This window comes from Lissotriton helveticus, chromosome 4_1 (genome assembly GCF_964261635.1).
Source record: "Lissotriton helveticus chromosome 4_1, aLisHel1.1, whole genome shotgun sequence".
Taxonomy (NCBI): domain Eukaryota; kingdom Metazoa; phylum Chordata; class Amphibia; order Caudata; family Salamandridae; genus Lissotriton; species Lissotriton helveticus.
The window spans coordinates 1,090,635,889-1,090,658,858 of record NC_136063.1 but is presented as its reverse complement, the minus strand read 5'-3'; the positions used below and the strand labels follow the sequence as shown (position 1 = coordinate 1,090,658,858).

General features: G+C 44.2%; 1 protein-coding gene across 1 annotated transcript in view; it reads left to right on the top strand.

Annotated features, from left to right (window-relative positions):
- Positions 1-22,970, top strand: part of NR4A3 (nuclear receptor subfamily 4 group A member 3) — a 595,821-nt gene that overhangs the window by 147,581 nt on the left and 425,270 nt on the right. Inside the window, exon 3 of the mRNA XM_078685747.1 lies at positions 10,846-11,699. Within this exon, the coding sequence (XP_078541873.1) occupies positions 10,848-11,699 (852 nt within the window). The 5' untranslated portion in view covers positions 10,846-10,847. The remainder of the gene's footprint in view (positions 1-10,845; positions 11,700-22,970) is intronic.

Sequence of the window (22,970 nt, the reverse complement as noted above, 5' to 3'; positions counted from 1 at the left end):
GCTTATATAGTCTTGGTTAACGAGGAGTTTGCGGTCAAATGACCATTGAATATTAGATCTTTTAAAACTCTCCAATTCAAAGATTAAAGTAAGCGCGTTGTGGTCAGAGATGGTTTTGGGGGATTTAATTATGTCTATTAGGGCCGTCTTCTGTAATGATGTCATGATGTAGTCAAGTCGGATATACTTATTATGGGGGTAAGAATAATACGTGGAGCCGTTAACATTCTGCTTCAGCACGTCCCAAGTATCCAATAGATCGTGACTGTCCATCAGATGGGATGCTGCCCTATAAACTTTCCACTTACGGCCGTTATAATTCTGTGGAAGTCTGTTGTTTACTGATTTTCCTATATTTATATTAAAATCCCCACACAAAATGAGTGGTCCAGGCCAAGAAGCCAGTTCTAATTCGAGATCGATAAAAAGTTGTGGGTCGTCAAAATTAGAACCGTAAAGTGAGCAAATGGTAATATCCGACTCTAGTTGAACCACAACCCACCTACCATGTTTATCAACAAGCCGACGTCTGGGGACCCCCAAACCGGGTTTGGCCAAAATAGCGACTCCATGTGTTTTGGATGTTTGGGAAGTTGAAGCAATCAAGTTATATCCAGGAATTTTTAGTAAATTTTTATCATTCTCAGCTATATGGGCCTCCTGAATACAGAGAATGTCGACAGGATCCTGATGCAATAATTGAAAGAGTTGAGCCCTTTTTTCCCGTCATTAAGACCAGCAACATTCCAACATCGCAATTTTACTCTCCCCATTGAAGGCTGTTCCCCATTAGACCGGCACCATCTAGACAAAATAGTTTACTCCAACACCGACCACTTTTACACACGATATAAATGTTGACATTCCAATCCCAGTTCAGGTTAATCAAAATGAATGACATGTGATTCCTAATGCTTAAAGAATCTGAGAAAACCAATAGACTTTTAACGGTTCTTATACTATAGATCAAGCTCATTTTTCCGTTTTTTTCCCCCATTTCACCCTCCCCCACCCCCATCCCCCAGGCCCCTGCACCCCACCCCCCACCCTTCCCCACCCACACAGTGAGGCAATTAGACTCTATGAGAGTCTTTAGTGATGGAGAGACACTCCCAAACCAGACCTAGGCTGAAGATACACAAAAAAAAAAAAATAACACAGCCAAGAGAAAAAGACGAATTAAAAAAATTATATAGAGAGAGAGAGAAAGAGATGAATTAACCTAACATGTCCAAATATATAGTCTATAAAATGTCTCATACATCCCCTTTTTTCTTCTCCTTCTTTTTTTCCCCTTTCCCCTCTTTTCCCTCCTTACCCCCCTCCCACTACTAGTCCAGTATCCGTGTTTCCAACCTTCTTGTCTTCTCATTTTTTTTTTGTTCCTTTTTTCCCCAGCCAGTGACCCAAAAAAAAAAAATTCAATCTTTACTACGTTTTATCACTATTGAGCCATTAGGTCAGACTGTCCAGAAACTCTTTGGCTTTTATTTCGGAGGTAAAAAATTTGATCTGACCGTTGTATAGAACTTTCAATTTGGCTGGATTATTAAGGTAAACTTGTGCTTTCTTCTCTATAAAAGGTTTGATAAGCTGTCGAAGGCGCCACCTCCTTTCCACCGTAGTGTGGCAGAAGTCCGGTCTCACAAAATAGGAGACAGTATCCCTAGTCCGTCGAGCTTCTGGCCTGGCTCTATCTGAGATGGCTTGCCGGAGAAGAAAGTTTCCAAAAAATACCAGGACTGCTCGTGGATAGTTTCCCTGTTTTATGGTAGATTTTAAAGTAAATGGGGTTCTATGCACCCGTTGTACCTCCAATTCCCAGTTCCAAGAAGAGAGCTCAGGGAGTGTGTCTTTAAAGAGTTGGATGATATAGGCTCGGATATCAGTGCCTTCGATATTTTCAGGTATTCCAAGGACGCGTAAGTTATTACGTCGGAGGCGATTTTCCATGTCCTCGAGTTTCCATCTGACATCACTTAGCTCCGCTTCATGTGACTGAACCAGTTCCTGTGTAGCTGTAGCTTCTGCCTCATTGACGACTATACGGTCCTCCATCTCCGTCATTCTAGTGTTGAAGGTATTGACTGATTTTGATAATTTACGCACTACGCCCTGTACCTTATGTAAAGCTAACTGCGCCTTGCGTCCATTCCTTGATGTTTCTTCTCGATGGGAGGCAATAGCCTGGAGGACTTTATCCATCACCGTGGAGAGCGTAGCATCTTGTTGATGTGGGGACCCCCGTTGCGTCGGTCGTGAGCCAGTGGCGTGCTCTTGAGAGCCCAGTGCCGTAGAGGGAGAGTAGTCCCATACTAGCCCCGGGGTCCTTTTCTTCCGTAGGGTAGTTCTCTTATTTTCCTTAGATTCAGCACTTCTCTCCTCATGGTCACTTTCTGTCTCGGACCCAGTGTTCGTTTCAAAATCGAGCTCAGAGTCGTCTGACCATCTTGCATCTTCTATCCCCTCTGATATTGAATAAAAGTCAGATGGATCTTTGTCAGTATCAGTAGGATCAGTAGGATCAGTAGGATCAGGGGTTATCTCGTCTTCTGCAGTTTTCTCAGTGCCATCAGTGACCTCCAGCGCGTTCTCTAGATTTTTTGAGATGTCTCTCGCCTCTATTATCTGCAAATCGCTCTTTGACATATTGCATATAGCCTGGTTGAACAATTTCCATGGAGTGACAATGTGGGGTGTTGACAAATTGTTATGGCAGGTACTCATTATCCAAATGTGGCAGAGGATTATAGTTTTGGCTTGTTTTGGGCTGCTAAGTGATGTTTATAGAGGAGGGCTCAGAACTGGTCAAGCCATGTGAAAAGCAGTGCCTCCTAATTTTTTTCCCAGCTGCTGATCACGTTCGTGCTTTGTGAGCATGAACTGGCAAATTGTAAGTGTCTTTCAATGTGGACAACCAAACAGTGTTAGCACTGGTGAATGGCAGGAAGGATAATGACATGACATTATTGAAAATCCTACAACATTTCATGCTAGACTGTTTGCATTTTAACATCCGATTTAGGACCAGACATGTGCCAGGTGTGGGCAACAATGTTGCATATGCAGTATTTCATTTACGAGGGCTGAGATTGTGTGGGTGGCCCGAGAGTGAACAAGCAGAAGGCCGATATTCTGCAGGACATGTTGTCACTCAATTATCATGTGTAGAAATCTTTAGCAGCATTGACACGAATAGCACATAATCAGGCATGGAGAGAATTTCTGGCTAGTGGGGCAATGACGGGTGTTGAGACCCAGAGTTGTGAGGAGGCAGGAGAATGTGGTAAACTCATTATGTGCTTAACTGAAAGGGATTTGACAGCAGTTATTGTATCAGGAAAATTGTCTTGTCAGGGTTGGCATTTTATGGGAAATGCTTCTGGGGTTACCAGCTGTCAGTGGATAAGTTGGGCAGGAGAATCGTTGCAGTTTGTGTTAATGTAAAAAATTAGTAGGTCAATCATGGCAGAATTTGCTATACAGACTACTGGACATATTGCGTGAGGTATGCTTCTCTGACTACGAGTGGTAGCTATTTCTCTTGTGCGTAGTTTGGCTGTTCTTGAGAGTGAATCAAACACAAAGAGAGAAAGGGTATTAAGGAACTACTCCCAGTCCCTTTGGGTAAGCAATATAATCAATCAAAAAAGGGAGTTCCATCTGTTGCAAGTGGTGCACTGGATGAAAGGAGAAAAAGAAATAAAAATGTATTTTAAAAAAGAACCCTCACTCACCAACCTAGTTGTTGACATGCTTCATCATAGGGTCCCCACCCGAGTGGCAAAATGCCTCTCGGGTGTGCTACAATGCCTGATTACAGCAGGGCGGGTTTTTTGGTGGTGCAAATGTGAGAAGTGGTGAAAAAACGTAAAATTGCCTTTATTAATCCTCAACATTATTATATTGGAATAATAAGGCAAGCACCTAAAACCAGGGTGGATTTCCTGTCAGGGGCAATTCGGCCTGTTGCATCCAATAAGGAAATCATGACCTTTGAACAGGCAGTGTTCAATGATATCGAAAAAATGGAGGACAGAGACAGGTTCATAAATATGAACAAAGAGGAAGCAACGGCTCTGAACAAACTAAAAAACAACGCAACAATCATGATTAAACAGGCAGATAAAGGTGGGGGTATGGTTCAACAGGACAAGATTGATTACCAAAAAGAATGCTGTCGTCTTTTGGAAGACAGAACAAATTATTCCCCGCTCAAAGTGGATCCGACTCAAGGGTTAAAAAAGAAGATCAGTACTTTGGTAGACCACTCCAAAACTAGTGGCCACATTTCCAAGCAGGAGCTGAATTTTTGGTAACAGGGGTTGAGAAAATCCCCTATTTTTATAAACTACCAAAAATACATAAAAACCGACAGCCTCCCCCGGGTCGCCCAATTGTCTCGGGTACATGCTCCCTCCTGGAACCTTTATAATGCTTCTGTAACTTCTTTTACAAACTTCTTGTCCAGAACACCACCACCTACCTCAAAGATACTAGGAGCCTGCTGAATCTGTTAAAAGACATTAATATTGACAATGACCTTACCATCTTAGTCAGCCTGGACATAGAGAATGTGGACACAAAATGATATGATTGAAGTCATCCGCAAGGTTCTAGTGGAAACCAACTGGAAGTTTAAACCCCTAAATACTTCATAATCGAATTTGCCAAACTGGCACTCAAAGAAAACTTTTGAGTTTGAAGTGACTTATCCCTTCAAGTTAATGGCACTTCGATGGGGAGCACTTTCGCCCCTAGTGTGGCTGGGTTGTACATCAATAATGTTGAACAAAAATTCATCCTTAATGAAACCAACCCCTTAAGCAGTTTCATCTCCTTTTGGAAGAGATACATCAAGGACGTCCTTGTCATTTGGCAAGGACCAAAGCAGACCTTGTCTGACTTTTTTCTATGGACAACAACTGTGATCCTAATCTAAAATGTACGGATAGCTTGGATGAACAAGAAATATTTTTTCTAGGCATAACTATCTCAAAGGAGCAGGACATACTTGAAACCAAACTTATCACAAGCAAACTGCCAAAAATAATCTCCTGAAATTCGATAGTTTTCACCTGAGGGCCCTCAGGGAAAACTTGCTCTATGGGCAAAATCTACAGCTAAGGAGAAATTGCCGTAAATGACAGGCTTACAAGACCCAAGCGGATGCCCACTCCCAGAAATTGGTGAACCGGGGGTACCCAGATCAAATACTGATGAAATGCCAGAAATGCGCCAGGAATCAACCACGAGAGGCTCTATTAGAGGAGAGAGTTAAATCTGAAAATCCCACTTACCTGTGTAAGCACCTACAGTACAGTGTCCAACTTAGTGACTAAATCCATCAATAAGCACTGGAAAATTCTACACACAGGCACACAGAAATGTGAAAAAACGCTTTTCTCTTTTAAGAGAGTAAGGAGCCTGACAGATACTTTAGTCTCCACCTGCCCTAGGCTGTGTGAAAATTAGTTAACCCTGACTGTACTAAATGCCTGGGGTCTCCCCAATGTCACCGGTCATTTTCCCTGAGGTAATTGCAGTGTTTGCCACTTAATCCCTGCGGCAAAAAGCCTCGATCTAGAACCTAATAAGATCTGGACACTCAAAGCACAAACAAATTGTAATTCCATAAGTGTAGTATACCTGATAACATGTCCCTGCGGAGTGCAATATGTGGGGATGACGAGAAGGAAAGTTAAACAAGGTATTTGTGAACATCGGAGTAACATCTGGTGTAAGAAAAGCACCACTAGAATGACAGAACATTTTCTACAGGCTAATCACACAACTAATGACTTACTATGAACAATCACTGAACAGATTAGAACAAATGCCAGCACTCCACGATTGTTACTAGAGAAAGAACAATGTTGGATATACAGGCTTTCCACTCATAAACAGGGGTTAAACGATAATATCATGTGGTACTCGCTGAACCCGAAATAGTGCCACGGGCCGACCCCCTGTGATTTTGAGCCTGTTTATTTCTAATCACTTCCTATAAACACATTTGCCCAACCTGCAAAATTTCCCTGACCCTTGGGAGTCTAACAAGGTTGGTTCAAACTACACCTGAACATAGGTGAGAGCATCTAGTACTTTTGCACCCATTTGCCGTTCTGAGTTGACATCCTAAGGAATCGTAAATATGACATACATACACTAACACAATCGCCCCGTTATTCCTGGATTGCCATAACGAAAAGTAAGCAACAGTTAGAGATGTTTAAAACACATGGCAAACCTTAATACGATAATAAATACACGAACACACTTGTCTCATTTTTCCTGGGGTACCAATACGAATAGCGAGTAACAGTTAGCGATTTTTAATACACAGGGTGACAAAGCTCATTCTTTGTTCAAATGAAGTCTGCTCACAGTACACCAGAACATAGGTGAGAACATCTAGTTTTTTATATACATTTACCGATCTGAGTTGACATCCTATAGAATCGGAATACGACAATACGTGCACTGACATACTGGCCCCCGTTATTCCTTTTAATTTCCTGGACTGTCTATGCGAACAGCGAGTAAAGTTAGAGATTTTTGAATACACGGGACACACTGGGTTAATGCTCTCCCAACTCTGTCTGAATCCGAAGATTACCCAATAACATGTGATCACGCTACGTGATGACGTGGGAGCGCCACCGTGCGGCTACATGGCTGAGCGCATCCACCTTACAAAAGTGCCCGGCTCCGGAACACAGCCATCATTGGGATCCCGGGCACAGCACAGATTAGGTGCATTTGGATGGTGATTGAGTTTGATTAAGTAAGTTGAAATGCCAGTTCTGAAATACTGTTTCTTCATCTCTGTTCCCTTTCTTTGACCTATTTCCAGATTTTGACAATAGCCAAACACCCCCTGGCGGGATCCATGAGGCGGGACTGACTGTAGTCCCACGTAGCGCTGGGAATTTTTCTAGTTCTGTTCTCCACTGTGTTTCTCAGCCACGAGACACCATCATTGGATGGTGCTACCATTATTATCTCACATATTTTCCTTAATGATCTCACAATTATTTATCCGAGATTACAGAAGTTATAGTTATAGTAATTACTAGAAAAACCCACACTAAATTGGCAATGTGTGGTGAGCGAGTCATTCATCCACGGTTACAAAGTACCATGCGAGGGTGCGCACTACGAGTGCACGAGTTGAACAATAGGCACCATAGTCTGGACAGCTTACCGAACGTCACAGATGAAAGCACAGTTGTTCGCACCTGGTTGATTTACATCGTTCAGTGCATGAATAACTGTTTATTGTTCTCTGTTCTTATCTTTTACAGAATACATTTTGATTACCTTTCAGAGCTTGCTGAGAAGGTATAACCATAAGTTTGCGGTTGTTGTGTGACCCAGGGACGGGTGCACCTTAGCGAGTGCATACCCCATGTCATCATTTGATCCTGAAGAAAGTCTCCCAAATATGCAGGTTGAGGCTGAAACATGTAGACCGTAATTTTGTCACACCCTTAGTTTTGTCACATATTGCACTTATTGGATGTCACAGGACAAATTGCACCTGACAGGACATCCACCCTGGTTTTATAAGCTTGCGTTATTATTCCAATACTAAAATTTTAGGGATTAATAAAGGCAATTTAAAGTTTTTTCACCACTTCTCACCTTTGCACCACCAAAAAACCCAGCTCCGCTGTAATCAGGCGTTTTAGCACACCCGAGAGGCATTCGGCCACTCGGGTGGGGACGATATGATGAAGCATGTCACCAACTAAGTTGGTGAGTGAGGTTTCTTTTTCAAAATAAATGTTTATTTATTTTTCTCCTTTCATCCTATGCACCATGTGCAACAGATGGAACAGCTCCCTTTTTTGATTGATTATGTTCTTGAGTGTTCAGAGTATCACAGTTGTTGGGTTTGAAAGGAAATGGAGGCATTTTGTTTAATTAGGGGTTTGTGAGAGGATGAGTCCTATATCTGTGAATAGAGAATTGTGCTAATCCTTATAGGGGAGTGGCTGCATTTTGGAGAGGCGAGAAGAGACAGGGAGGGTGAAGTATTTTGCTATCAGGAAGGGAGTAGGCAGAAAGCAGTTGCTAATTTTGAGTAAGGTTCTTTTCAGTTCAATCTAGAGGCTGGAGTGGTAAGAACTCTTTTTGTATAGGGGCAGCTACTGGGGCTGACAGGTTAAACTTTGGGGTGGGTGAGATGAGGAGGTTGAGTAGATGTGCGCCAAGGAGTTGAGTAATCCCTCAGTCCTGAGTTGGTTGGATAGTAACAAAGTGGTTAGTGTGGTTTTGTGTTTCTTTCCTTTTAGGTTTCTTTTCAGGTCTGTGATTGGTGACTGTCTGGATCATCAGCCATTCTTTGGTGATATGGGCAGCCGCACAGGCAGAGATGTGGCTATTTGAAAAGTCTCTAGTGTTGAGAGAGGATTTGTTTAATTTGAAATTGTGGGCGAAATGTGAATTGAATGGGGCCTTTAGCTTTCCTGGCTGGCTGAATTGGAAGGTAATCATCTGTCCGGACTTGTTTTTGATTCATTAGGGGGGAGAAATGCCTAGTTCATTTAACCAGTCAGTTACTCATTAAGACACATTCAATGTGTTTTTGAAAGTTTTGGAATGACATGTTTCTAAAGTAGACAAAGTTGGTGCAGCAGCATATGTTTCGGGGGCATTCAGGCCCAATGCCATTAACAGGGCGAGGAGAAAGATTTAACTGTGAGATGCACATTATTTGCAAGTTGCAGGTTTTATGCATCATGCAGCACGAGTATACACTGCCGGTAGACTTCAATTGGTTTAGAGTGGATGGGAGTAGACCTGTCTTCTATGAACAGCAACTTTATTTGTTATTTCCTAGTTGAGACATTTGAATTCAAGTTATATTTTTGATGAAAGAAAAAGAGGGTGCAAGAACACATCAAGGTTCGGTGTTCCTGGTTGGCAGGTAGAGGAAGTTTTGTGGCACTAGTCCAAGGGTACTGAGGCATCCCCAGGCTGGCATTTTCAGAGGCAGGGAGGGAAAGAGAAGTGTTAATATTGAAAAAGTCGATGTCAGTGTTAATAATGATACATTTATATTTATGAACGAAATCGCTTCTCAATTATCGAATTCACCTGTCATGAACTCTCCGTCAACCCCGACTCAGAAATGCTTGGTCAGGTAGGCTCTGAGACCTCCTCCTGGTCTCCATTGCTGTTCTTCCACCGAAACGCGTTGGCCATTTTCTCCATATTTAGATCAAACAACTATGGTTGTATATTGGACGACAGATACAATGCAACAGGATGTTTAGTGTCTTCTTTGAAGTGATGTATGTTTAGAATGTATGTGTGAGTGTGTGTGGTCTTGGGTCCTCTACCTGGTATAGTAGAATGGGCTTTTGTTTTTAGAATATATGAATTTGTGTAATCAATGTATGAAATGTATATTTATGGTCTGAATTTGAAAAGTTTTGTATAATGCATATGAAATGATTTTTTGTATTTAGAAAAATGATATAAAGAAATATGACAGGAAAAAAAGATTTTCAAAAAAATAATAAATGAGTAAATCCACAAAAAAGTGAAGATATGTTTTGTGTATGCCAGTGCTATTAGAGGCATCTCCTGTGGTAAAATTACATATAGGTCATGAGGGAGTTTCTTGTCTGCTAAGGCTCTGAGACCTAGGCCTGAGGTTACTGATTGACAGGTCACAGGCAGGGTGGCACCTAACTGGCAGACAAACTAGAAAACAGGAAACTCCGATCAATCCACAGATAGGTGCAGTGACACCACAATGGCCCAGGGAGATTGGCCCCAGTAAAGCACATGTGGCCCGAGGGGTGTGCGCATTCCCCAAAACACCATAAAATCTGATGCCACATTAAGTTAAGAACCCACAGCCATTCAGGTCACAGTAAATACAGTAAACACAGTGATCACACGCCCCTCATGTGGGACATCTGGACACATTATTCACTTGCTCCCATTGTGTCTATGCAAGGCCAAGGACCACCTATTTTTTGGTAATCATTTTTGTCACTCAGAAATGTTGAAAGTACTGTAAACTCCCATTTGCTCATTCTGAGGCACTGAAGTCAAGTGCAACATTTAAAAGTTGTGTGAAAAAAATGTACGCCCAGCAACGCCTCTTGGTAGACTGTCAAGGGCTCATTTGACAACAAAATCTTTACGCACAGGATTACTTGCTCGCATTGATGTAGTTTTAGAAATTTGAGAAATTAACATGCTGCAGTCACAGGTGACAGGACTAAGTATCCGTCCGTTTTCATGGTATGAATGGGCTGGAAACAGGTTTGATAATTTCACTTCCCCGTCTTGGCATGGGATTTATGCAGGCATAGTATTACACCATTGGGGGTTACTAGTATTCATTGGTAAAATGGTTTAAAAGTGCCGATCCACCTTTTGTGAATTTCCTGCATTCAAATCAAGTGACTTGCACTTGTAATTTTAACCTACATGGAGGCATGGCTTAGTGACTCAAGACCACAGTGCAAAATATTCTTGCAATGTATCAGAATCTGGCAAGAGAAAACGTAACTAGCTAATAATCATTCCAATGTATTCAATGATTTTTCCTGTTTTTGATTTTGTTTTCCAAAATGTATTTAAAACCACCCATACCAAGCACAAAATAACGTGACTAATGTAGTAATATATTTGACTTTTTTGTATTTTTGTGATGCTGAAATTCCCAGGCACTTATTTTGACTCAGCATGGTATATACTGTATATAATCTTACATTAACGCCTGTGTGTGGTTTGGCAATTAAATTAACTTGTTTTTTAAGTATTGTACATATCTCTAAATATTGGATATGTTGTAAATTACATATTTTCCATTTTTAGATATGCCCTGTGTGCAAGCAAAGTATAGCCCCTCACCACCAGGATCCAATTATGCAACTCAACCATATATTTATGAGTCAGACTTCAGCTCTGAGATCACGGACCCAGATTATGCAACATTTGGCATGGATTTAAGCAGTTCAGAGGTTACAGCAACAGCCACCACATCCCTACCTAGTTTCAGTACCTTCATGGAAGGTTACTCTGGAACATATGACTTCAAACCCTCTTGTTTGTACCAAATGCAGTCTTCAAGTCACAGACCCCGAATCAAAATGGAAGACACTTCTGTACATAGCTACCACCCCTCTATTTCAACAGAAACAGATGATACCATTCCCAGCACCTCAGTTTATTTTAAACAGTCCCCGCCCTCCACACCATCAACCCCTGGATTTTCAACTCATCAAACGTCTATCTGGAATGAACCTCACTTACTGCCACAAACGCAGACTAGTGTGGCCACTAGCCATTTGATGGACGCCCCAGTTAAAGTGGCTCTACCACGATTTCCATTGTTCCAGTTTAAGCACTCTCCACCCCACACTCCAACTGCTGGATCCCGCATGTGCTATGAACCGGCCCACAACTTGCCAATTGTTACTGAAAGATGCACTGGGCAGCCACATATGGAAACGTATTCCTTTCCTCTTCAATTGGCCAAAGGATCTGGTCTTTCCTTTACACCACTTGCACTAAATCAAGATCCAAGCTTGCAGGGAGACAGCGGCCTACCCTCACCTCAGAGCAGGAGTTCTTCATCTGGGGAGGGAACATGTGCTGTTTGTGGAGACAATGCAGCCTGCCAACACTACGGTGTCAGAACCTGCGAAGGATGTAAAGGTTTCTTTAAGGTAAGATCTGTAACTGTGCACTGAGGAAGCATTTGTTTCCGAATGGTATCAAGTTTTCTGAATTTTGTAGTAATAGTAATAGCCCAACAAAATATTAATTAAAAAAAAAATCTACATGTTTTGAAGATGCCATGGCCTAGATGTATCAAGCCTTTTGCGATTCGTTAAGGCCGAAATTCGCAGAATTTCGGCCTTAACGAATCGCAAACGGACATTTTGCATCTTTTGGAATGTATGTGAAATTAGCAAAATAAGGAATCGCAAAAAATTGCGATTCCTTATTTTGCTTAAGCATTTAAGGAATCGCAATTTTGCGATTCCTTAAATGCCATATATGAAGCATTTTTAAATTGCGAATTCAGGTTAATGAATCGCAAATTAACACCAATTTGAGGTTCGTGTTAATTTGCGAAATCCTTTCAAAAACCAAAATTTGGCAATTTTGAGGGTGGCATGTGACACACATACATGCCCATAGGGCATGTATGTGCGCCATATGCACACACATGTATGTTTCAGGGGTGCAGCAGGGTGTCCATGAGACACCCCTGCACCCTTGAAATAATTCTCAAATTGCGATTAGCAAATTGTGAATTCGCAATTTGAGAATTATTTCACAATCATTCCTATGGGCCTCCTGGCCCATAGGAATGCATGGGAAATGATTCCTTATTTGCGAATTCGCAAAATGCGAATTCGCAAATAAGGAATAATAAGGAATCGCAAAAAATTAGCAATTTTTTACATACATGCCATTTTGCGATTTCTAAATAGCGATTCGCTAAAAATCGCTATTTAAAAATCGCAAAATGGAATCTTGATACATCTACCCCCAAATTTCATGCATGAGCTTCAGACGCTTCTCCAGATATATATATTTCACAACAATTACACAAATATAAATATTTGTTATGTGGTTTTAGAAATATAAATATATGCACGTATTGGCATACACATGTATACACCATATAGGTTAATAATCTACCTGAAGATATGCAGATTAAACGCTACAACTTTCCATTGCAATCAAGGTAGTTTGCATGATTACAGTAAAATGGCTCATTCAGTTAGAACGTGCGTGCTGAACTTCAAAGTACATGTAATTATTAAAGCGTCATCATTCAATGCTTTTAGCGTTAAGAATAGTAATTGACCGTGAGATTGACTTGTAAATGTGAAAAAAAGTTCTAAAATATAAAACTTACGTACATTGATTTTCATCATCATTTGAACATGGAAAGGAAAACATGGTACATGAATAAAGAGCGATTTTCCCCTCTGGGAGTTAAACTGACAACAAAAGGTTTTTGCATTTGACTTTGCAAACGAATATAATTAGTTTGCAATACAAAGATGGGCACTGCCACTTCAAATAGCAATGCCCACGGTACAATCTTTTGGAAGTGGCAAGAGAATGGGAGTGGAAAGTGGGGGATGGGATACATTGCCAGTTTCTACTTCATTGACATTAATAAAGATGTTGATGTGTGTTCCACTGTCCATGCGCAGCCCTTTGTACATTGAAGGACTGGTCAATCCTTTATTGGACCAAATGCGAGGCTGCTCGGAATACACTGCACTGTGTTGCTTTCTGAGTCTAAGTGAGTCTGTCCCCTTATGGAATCATATGATCAACGAACACACACGACATGCAGAGAATTGATAACTTTTACAAGCTTTTTAATTCTTCATCCGTGGTGTTCATCAGTATTAATATTGGATTGTTTTGCAGGACAACGAAAATAGTGTCAATTGTCGAATTTACGTTTCTAAATATTGTGAGAATGATATATTTTGCCGAATTAATCAGACTGTGAAGATACCCTATTAACATGCATATCTGGAAATACTCCGGGGGATGGGGGTGGAAGGGGGGGGGGGGGGTTCGGACAGTTGGGGTACGCAATAGCTGAGAGATGCAGAATACTTGGGACATTACCTAATGAGCCATCTGTGTAATGGCCATACTAGTAATGTAGAGATGTAAGGTATGACAGAATTGAAAATAATAAAAATTCTTTAAAAAAAAAAGAATTAAAAAAATCTGGAAATACTCCTTCACGTAAATAGTATATTAAGGTGTCTCAAATATTCAATCAATATTATCTTTATTCGAAAAGAGATGTATCCATAAAAGTACATTTTTAAATCGCAAACAATGTTAAAACTGGCATTTCATGACAATCACGTTAAAAAAATATAAAATATTTAATTAATCTATAATAAAACAATAAAAATAATTCTAATCAATATCCATTGTGGACCGAGCCCGGGCAGCAGTTTTCACGAACACACCCATATAAAAAAGTACTTTTTGGGAGTTGGAGCAGCATACTATATGCTTCTCTAAAATGCGGAATGGCAAGTTTCTTAATTAGAGGGAATAAAAATTGTTTGATATACAAACAATAAAAAGCACAAAATGACAGGAAATGTAGTAAGGAGTGTCCTGAGATTCCGTCACAGGGGCATGGGGAAAACACCAAATTTGCCTGGAATCCTAAAAAAAAACCCAGAACAAATATTTTATAATACCTGCCCTGAAGTGAAACAAAAGACTTCGATCCCATCGACCCATGGATTTTGTTTAAATACGCCACAATCTCGATCTGATGACTCCAATATTCTGTCCGCCTGTAAGGATTTGTATAAAGCTGCTTGAAGTTTATTTTTATTTCTTGTATTTTTTATTTTTATTAAACAGAAGCATAGATCAATTCATTACATCAAGAACAATAAAAATCCAGTCATTATATTTTTCTTTATATTAAATAAACTTTGTTATAAAACACAGGGATCGGTGTTAGTTTTGGTACTGTATTCCCAGGCCTTCCTTAAACACAAGTAAAGTGTGATGTGCCGGTAATACCTTTAAGAAGCAGCCTTCTAGTATTAAAAAATGCATATTATTAAAAAATAGTGGCATCAATCGGCCGTGCCCGTCCCTGACCTAGACAAAGTGCGATGTAACAGTATAAATAAATACTGAAAGTGCACATTTCATATTTCTTGTTGATGCAGCAAACCGATGTTCAATAAAGTGCTTAAATTCATCTCCCACACCACCTACCAAGCAGTCATTTTCTATAATCAAAACGAGCTCTAATGTTATCTTCTCTAATTTATACTTAAATCCCTTTCTACTCGCTCCATATATGTCCAAACCCCTGCACACCTTTTAGTCGCTTCAATCCTCTTTGCATAGGCCTCTTCAAATTTCCTTGTGCGAGTCATTTTATTATGACATTCTAAGTATGTAGGTACTCTAGTTGTCCTCCAATTCTGCAGAACCAAGGATCGTGCCCTTTAAGGAGGCTCTCACAATAAACTCTTTCCCCCCTTTTAATTTTGACGAAGTTTGCCTTGACAAACCAACAAATTGAAGAACATTATTAACCGACATTGGGAGCTTTTACGAAATGAAACAGATTTTAATGGGGATATTCATCCAGAAACCTCTTTATGCCTACACTAGATCAAAAAATCTTAAAGAGCTGTTAATGACCCCGACTAGACAGACACAGGAGCACCACAGAGGAATGAAAAAGTGTTACAACTGCGTTCATTGTTCTAATGTAATTGAAGGAAGTAAGTTAAATCACCCGAGAACTGGAAAAGAAATGAATCTACATTATGATGGAGATTGCAACTCCAAAAACTTAATTTATTACATCAAGTGTCCCTGTGGGAATATTTACACAGGAAAAACAGAAAGAAAACTTAAAACCAGAATATCTGAACATAAAAGTACCATAAGAAACAAAAATTTGAAAAGTAACTTGGCCAAACATTGGATTGAGAATAATCACAACATAGCCCAGATCAGGTTTTCCATTCTGGAAACAGTAAAAACTCACGAGGGGGTGGATCTCACCAGATCCCTCCTCCAAAGAGAAATTCATTGGATCAGACACCTTGATACACAAGAACCGAGGGGGTTAAATGAAAAAGTTGATTTATCATGTTTCTTATAACACTTTCACCCTGAACCTGCTAAAAGTTGATGTTAGCATTAAGAATGTGCATTCCAGTATCTTGTAAATATGCACGCATGAATCATTTTTTCATTTTTTCACCTTTATTAATCTTATTTATTTCCATCTTTCATCTTTTTATCGTTATCTCCCATCAACCATTCACCCCTTTCACCCTGAGCACTTCGCTTCGTTGTATTTTTGATTCTCCAGTATGGCGCTGGAGTTAGAGCCGCCAATCAGTCTGTTGTTTGAGGAGTGGTGTAGTCCGTTTTCGGTTTCCGTTGTGAATGCGTTAGCGGTTAGTTAATATGGAGCAGCTAGATGAACACCGAACGTACCACCGAGCGAAGGTTCCTTGGAATAGACGCAAGCAATCTCGATATTTTACAGTGAGGTGAGCGTTGTGGGCTGTTCTCTGCATACTTCGGAGTATGGCATCGGGAAGCAGTGCAGATTAGATATAGTTGTTGTTTGTGTCTCCGTACCCACAGGAGCAGCATATGAGCCCGCCAGCAGTCATCCGGAATTAGATCGGTTTTCAATTACGTTTTGCAAATCAAGGTAAGAACCTTGGTGAAGAGTTTATTAGTGGTGTTTGACTGTCCATAGAGTCAGTTTTTTGAGTTTTTTGAGTATTTTCGGATATTTATTTCTCATATTTTTTGTAGGTTAATGCACCTTCTGTTCTAAAATCAGTGAGTTCTTTTCCTATTTTTCCACACACTTGGGTGAGGGAAGTTGGTTTTTCCTGAGCACTTCTAAAGCGCGTTAATATATCGTGTATTCCTTGTACCTTGTGTAAACTCTGACGTTCACAGTTGATTAATGAACAATTATATTCAAATCCACAGGCCCCTGATGAAGAGCTCCAATGAGCTTGAAATGCATTGGGCATGAAAGACAAGTCGTCATTGATGGAATGTTGCATTAATTTTGTATTATGTTCAACAAACTGTTAAATGTATAGAGATTTCAACATATTGTGATTGAATACAATAATGTTTGAAAATGATTTGTGTTGGTTGATTTGTGTTCACATAAATGAAGTTTACAATATTCGGGAAAAGCAATTTGCATAATAATTTGTTTGAAAAATAGAATATTTGAAAAGAAATCAGTTTGAAGGTTCTAATACCGCCCTAGCAACAGTGCATAGAGGTTAAGTGTTTTCTACACTTAAGATAGAGTTCAATTGTTAAGGCACGGTCAGGACAAACGTGCCACCTCCATAGCACGCTTTTGTTAAAAAATTTAATTCAATTTTGATCATCAAGAAACTGTAAAAACAAGGAGTGCTCCTCCAACTCCGCATACATCGATCCCCCCCTTGGCTCATTTTTGGCGTGAGTGCCCACCTCGCTTATTTGCCATTCATAGGTACTTTAACGGGTGCCCACCCCGTTTCTACATTTAGTTTATTTTTCGAGGGTGCCTACCCCTCATTATTTCCCCCAAAAGTGATGCCGGCGCAGCGGAAACCGGAAGTCAGGCGGCCGGCCGCCTGGAGCGGGGCGGGACTTCCGCTTGCTTTCAGGAAGTCCCGCCCATGGCCGCGCTAGGATTGGCTGCCTAGGTCCCGTGCCGTCCGGAGGGAGGAGAGGCAGGCCGAGTGATGGCTGCCCGGGGCTTCCGTGAGCTGGGGAGAGCCTCGGGGCCGCCAGAGACACCTGTTGAATGCTGCGGGGCTCCCATTTCCAGGAGGGAGCCCCAGAAAAGAAGTTGACCTGGAGCCGTGCGGCTCCACACTGAAGTCCCGGTCCCGAGATGGGGGACCAGGTGAAGACTGGGGCGAAGAGTGGGCGCATTGTGAAGGCGAGGCTCCCATGAGGAGAGAGAGCCCCGCCGTGCGCTACCGCCACCCAAGAAAGAAGCCTTCCCCCGCCGAGAGCCGGTAAGCTGGGACGGCTGGAGTGGGGGGGGGGAGGCCATGGTGCACCACGGGCCCGCAGTGGCGGGTCGGCCCTAGCGATGGGCAAATCAAAGTGAAGAGGCCCCAGTGGGGGTCCCTCAGGCACCCGAGTGGTGCCGCTTGCCCTTGACAGAGCGGCCCCGGATGTCAGAGGGCCGCTCCACTGATGGGGGCATGTATTTAAAAAGAAGGGGGCCAGAGTGGCCCGGTGGCAGTTCCAGACCCCACCATTGCCCCCCTCCCGAGCCCTGTAAGCCTCCAGCGTTAGCCACAGGCATCTCCCGAGCCTGAGGGCTAGATAGTTATTTTAGGAGCCAGAGTGCTCCAATGGGCGTACAGTGGTTTTCCAGAACCAGAAGGCTCCAACGTTTCGGCGCAAAGATGTTCTAAAGGGCCAGTGAGAGCCCATGCCGCAGGTTGTCTCCAGCTGCCCAGCAAGTAGTGGGCAGCTGCACCGTTTAGGTTTTCCTTTTAGGGACATGTGTCTTCTAGACTTAGGAGTGAGGCACACTTCTTCATCCCTACCTTGGCCTTCCCCAGCTGCGCAGCACTTAGTGCCAGCTGCAGCGTTTAGGCCCTGTTCTGTCCCTGTCCTCAGCTGGCCAGCAAGTAGTGGGCAGCTGCTACGTTTAGGCTTTGGTGCAGTGTCGCAACCTGGACTTTGATGTGAGTTATGTGCTAGATGTGATTTCTGCACTAAATACGATTTAGGTGCTTCCTAGGGTGCTAGGAAATGTACTATGTGTAGAATGTTCTGCGCACCCTGTTCCCTACACCGCTGAATGTGTTCTATGCATCATGTGTTTTACCTACACCGCTGAATGTGTTTTATGCGTCATGTGTCTTCCCTACACCGCTGAATGTGTTCTATGCATCATGTGTTTTACCTACACCGCTGAATGTGTTTTATGCGTCATGTGTCTTCCCTACACCTCTGAATGTGTTTCTATGCATCACGTGTGAAGCTTCTGCTTGTCTATGTTCTAGTTCTACCAAGTGCTTATTCCTGACAGTGGTCCGTGTGGCCCTGCCCTGTGTACATATAATCCCTTTTAAATCTTGCCCGTGCCAGTTGGCACAATGTACATCCTGTGATTCTGATTCTGATGTGTTTTAATAATACAAAGGCTATTTTTATATAACCTTGTGTGGAGTTCCTTTTGTGGGGGGCCTTGGATGTTGTTGCTGGTGGGTGCGTGTGCAAATGCTTTACACATCGCCTCTGAGATAAGCCTGACTGCTCGTGCCAAGCTACCAAGAGGGTGAGCAGGGGTTATCTTGGCGGGTGACTTCCTTGCCCTGACTTAGAATGGTGGTTTCTGCCTGACTTTGGTGCAAGCCTTAGCCAACCAGAAATGCCATTTCTAACATTGTTGGTCAGCGGTGGGAAATGGACTTGTGTTTGCGCAATACCACAGCGACAACTGGCCTCACTACAAAACTCTGCTTTTTAGATAGTCACATGGAAAGGGATTATTGTTTTTTAAGTTTGTTCTAAAAATGTCATTTATTTAGAAATGTGTTTCTTGTGCACTGTGAGTTAGGTGTCCCTAGCTCAGGAGGGTAGATCATCCCCTAAGTGCAGTGTGTTTTCTGGATTCACCAGAAGGGTGGGATCCAGTGGTGGCAGCGAAAATGTGTCCAGTGCATGTGTTCCCCGTCCCGTTCCCGGAGTGATGGTACCTGTGTCATGTGTGGTCAGGTTGAGGAATCAGGGTGGTAGAAACTGCCTTACCAGTCTGGGGGGGGGGTGTGGATGAATGTTGTGTTGTACTAGACAAGTGGTGTGAGTTCTCTGGGATGGGGAGCTTCCTGAATAAATGGATGTGTTGGATTTCAGGGGTGGGCTTGAAGCTCAAGGGAGTTTCCCCTGCCCCTGTGCCATTGTGTTATTTGCTGGGGAGTGACCCTAAGGAAAGTTCTGGTCTTCCAGCCTGGTGGTGGAAGTGGCTCAGAGGAGCACAAGCCTGGTCTCCGTAGTCTGGGTGGTTTTTTTGGGAACACCAGGTGAGGGAGCCTAGCATGTCCGTATGGAGCGTCCTTTGAGGGGGATCTCCCAGTGTCTGAAGGACGTGGAGTGTCTGTAAGTAGAGCTCCATCAGTCCTGGTATCTAGCAGTACCGCTCCAGTTGGGAGGGTGTAGAAGTCCAGATAGAGGGGTCCGAGGGGGATAGGCTCCCCAGTGGAAGAACCAGTGGGTCAGGGGCCAGCCAGAAGGGTTGTGTCGCCAAGGAGTGACCATGGTGATTCCACTTCTGTCCTGGGTGACAGGCAGACTTGTACACGACACATTAGTTATGTGTCACCCTCAAGGAAGTCCTGGTGCGCCAGGAATCTGACCAAAGGGTACGTCCCTCGGTTGGGGAGCCAGTAGCCGGTGTTTCCGGATCTGGACGTAAGGGCAACTGTAAGTAGTGTCCTGACGTTACAAGAAGGAACTTCTGCCTAAAGAGAAGGAACCGGGTAAGCTGTATGGAGGAGTACTATCCCTGACCTGGGGGGTTGGCCTGCAGTGGTTGCCTTTCTGCTGAATGAGGAGAGAAAGTCTTAGATTTTATTTTCAACTTGTAGAAGTCCTGGTGCACCAGGCATCTAACCAAAGGGAAGCGCCCCTAGTTTGGGGAGCCAGGCTCAGGTGTTTGCCTGTCCTGGACGGCAGGGTGACGGTTTGTCTTCTAGGGGTACCCCTGTGAACACAGGTGGGGCTCATCTTAAGTGAAGAGACCCTGTGTTTCCCAGAAGGGGTGGTACAGGCCTAGCAGGGAACTTTAGGGTTCTTGGCTGAGTGTTGTGGTACTACCCTGAGAGCAGTTGGGGCCTACCTTAAGTGGAGGGACCCTGTTCTACAGTGGGAGGGTGCAGAACTCTGGAAGGGGGTCAGAGGGAGTCTGACCCCTGTGCATCCGGTAAATTTGGATCCCAGGTGGTAGACCAGTTGAGGGAGAGAGGTCCTGAACTGGTGGGAGAGTTGTGTTCTGGAGGGTGCTTCTCCTGGGAGAGTGCGCAACCCCAGAAGTAGAGGTAGGGTGGGGCATTCTTGCCCGTTACCTCTGGTCAGCCTGAGGGTGCGGACCCTAGGTTGGAGGCTCAGTGGTAGTTTGGAACTACAATGAGAAGGAGGGTGGAGAATGGCTATTGTAGGCCAGGATTACTACACCCCACTCTGTGGATTGGCAAGGACCAGTGGTATCTGGGTGGCCTAGGGCCTGGTCTTGGCCGTGGACAACTAAGGAGTACCAGTGCGGTAGCCTGGTTGGGCCTGTTTTTATTTCTAAGGTGTGTGCTTGTCTTGTAGAACAATGTGGCGTAGAACCGGAGGGTGTCCTTGCAGTGCGGGCCCGCGTCCGTGTTCTATCGCCCAAAGCAGTGAAGTCCATCACAGTGGTGATTGGTCTGCCCTGCGTTTTAGCTGGAAGGGGGTTGTGTTGGACTTGGCCCTTCTGCTAGGTTCACCCCTGAACTTTTTGCCTTGTAAGGTTACCTCATTATAGTGATTCCTGGTCTTTGTGCACTTTTGCACTGTGGCGCAGTGTAAAGTGTGTGCGCTCTCTGAGTGCGTGTGTGAGATTGGCCTGCCCTCCCATAGGAATGCATGGGGAATGTATGTGTCCCTGGTAATTACTAATGCGTGGGGAGTGCAAGGTTGAGTTTGGTATGTACAGACTCGTGTGATGAAATGCTGCGCGATGATGTGTGCGGTATAAATGTGTCTAGTGTGGAAGTGCCACTTCTAGAAGTTGGTGTGCCTGTGCAGTGAATGTGCTGGCTTGTGATTGGCTTGAGCTGGCTGGTGAGCCTGGCTCCATGAGTCAGGATGGGTCTGCCCCGGTGGTGAATGGGAGATCTGCATGTTGATGGCTGGGGAGGAGTGTACCTGGGACCTGAATAGGGCTGGGCTTTCCCCACACAATGCTGGCTCCGCCCCCTGTGGTGAGTCTGATGTCCCTGACCAATCCTGTGAATAGGCAGAGGGGCTGAGCAAAACAAAGTGCTCAGGAACCAGTTGTATCTGGGTCGCCCCTTGCCTGTACCTTTAGACAAAGGAATTGTGTGTATAAAAAGAGGCTGTGATCTTTTGTAAGAGGTTCTTGTTTCCTGACTTGAATCTATCAGGGGCGTGCTGCTGCTGAGGCCCAGGGGAAGGCTTGCCTCCCTGGGCCCTGCCCAGCCCCTGGATGCCTGGAGGACCCCTCTACTTCCTTAACCCTGACAGAGGGGGCTTTGCTGATGGTGGGGCCCAGGTGGGACCGCCATGGGGGCTGTCTCCTTTCTGGACTGCCCTGTGTGCTGGCCCCTGGGGAGAGGCATGCCGAGTGATGGCTGCCCGGGGCTCCCGTGAGCTGGGGAGAGCCCCGGGCCGCCAGAGACACCCGTTGAATGCTGCGGGGCTCCCATTTTCAGGAGGGAGCCCCGGAAAAGAAGTTGACCCAGAGCCGTGCGGCTCCACACTGAAGTCCCGGTCCCGAGATGGGGGACCGGGTGAAGACCTGGGTGAAGAGTGGGCGCATTTTGAAGGCGGGGCTCCCATGAGGAGAGAGAGCCCCGCCGCGCGCTACCGCCACCCAAGAAAGAAGCCTTCCCCCGCCGAGAGCCGGTAAGCTGGGACGGCTGGAGCGGGGGGAGGCCATGGTGCACCACAGGCCCGCAATGGCGGGTCGGCCCTAGCGATGGGTGAATCAAATTGAAGAGGCCCCAGTGGGGGTCCCTCAGGCACCCGAGTGGTGCCCCTTGCCCTTGACAGAGCGGCCCTGGATGTCAGCGGGCCGCTCCACCGATGGGGGCATGTATTTCAAAAAGGGGGGCCAGAGTGGCCCGGTGGCGGTTCCAGGCCCCACCATTGCCCCCAACCCGAGCCCCGTAAGCCTCCAGCGTTAGCCACAGGTGTCTCCCAAGCCTGAGGGCTAGATAGTTATTTTAGGAGCCAGAGTGCTCCAATGGGCATACAGTGGTTTTCCAGAGCCAGAAGGCTCCAACGTTTCTGGCGCAAAGATGTTCTAAAGGGCCAGTGAGAGCCCATGCCGCAGTTTGTCTCCAGCTGCCCAGCAAGTAGTGGGCAGCTGCACCGTTTAGGTTTTCCTGTCAGGGACATGTGTCTTCTGGACTTAGGAGGGAGGCGCACTCCTTCATCCCTACCTTGGCCTTCCCCAGCTGCGCAGCACTTAGTGCCAGCTGCAGCGTTTAGGCCCTGTTCTGACCCTGTCCTCAGCTGCCCAACAAGTAGTGGGCAGCTGCTACGTTTAAGCTTTGGTGCAGTGGCGCAACCTGGACTTTGATGTGAGTTATGTGCTAGATGTGATTTCTGCACTAAATGTGATTTAGGTGCTTCCTAGGGTGCTAGGAAATGTACTATGTGTAGAATGTCTGCGCACCCTGTTCCCTACACCG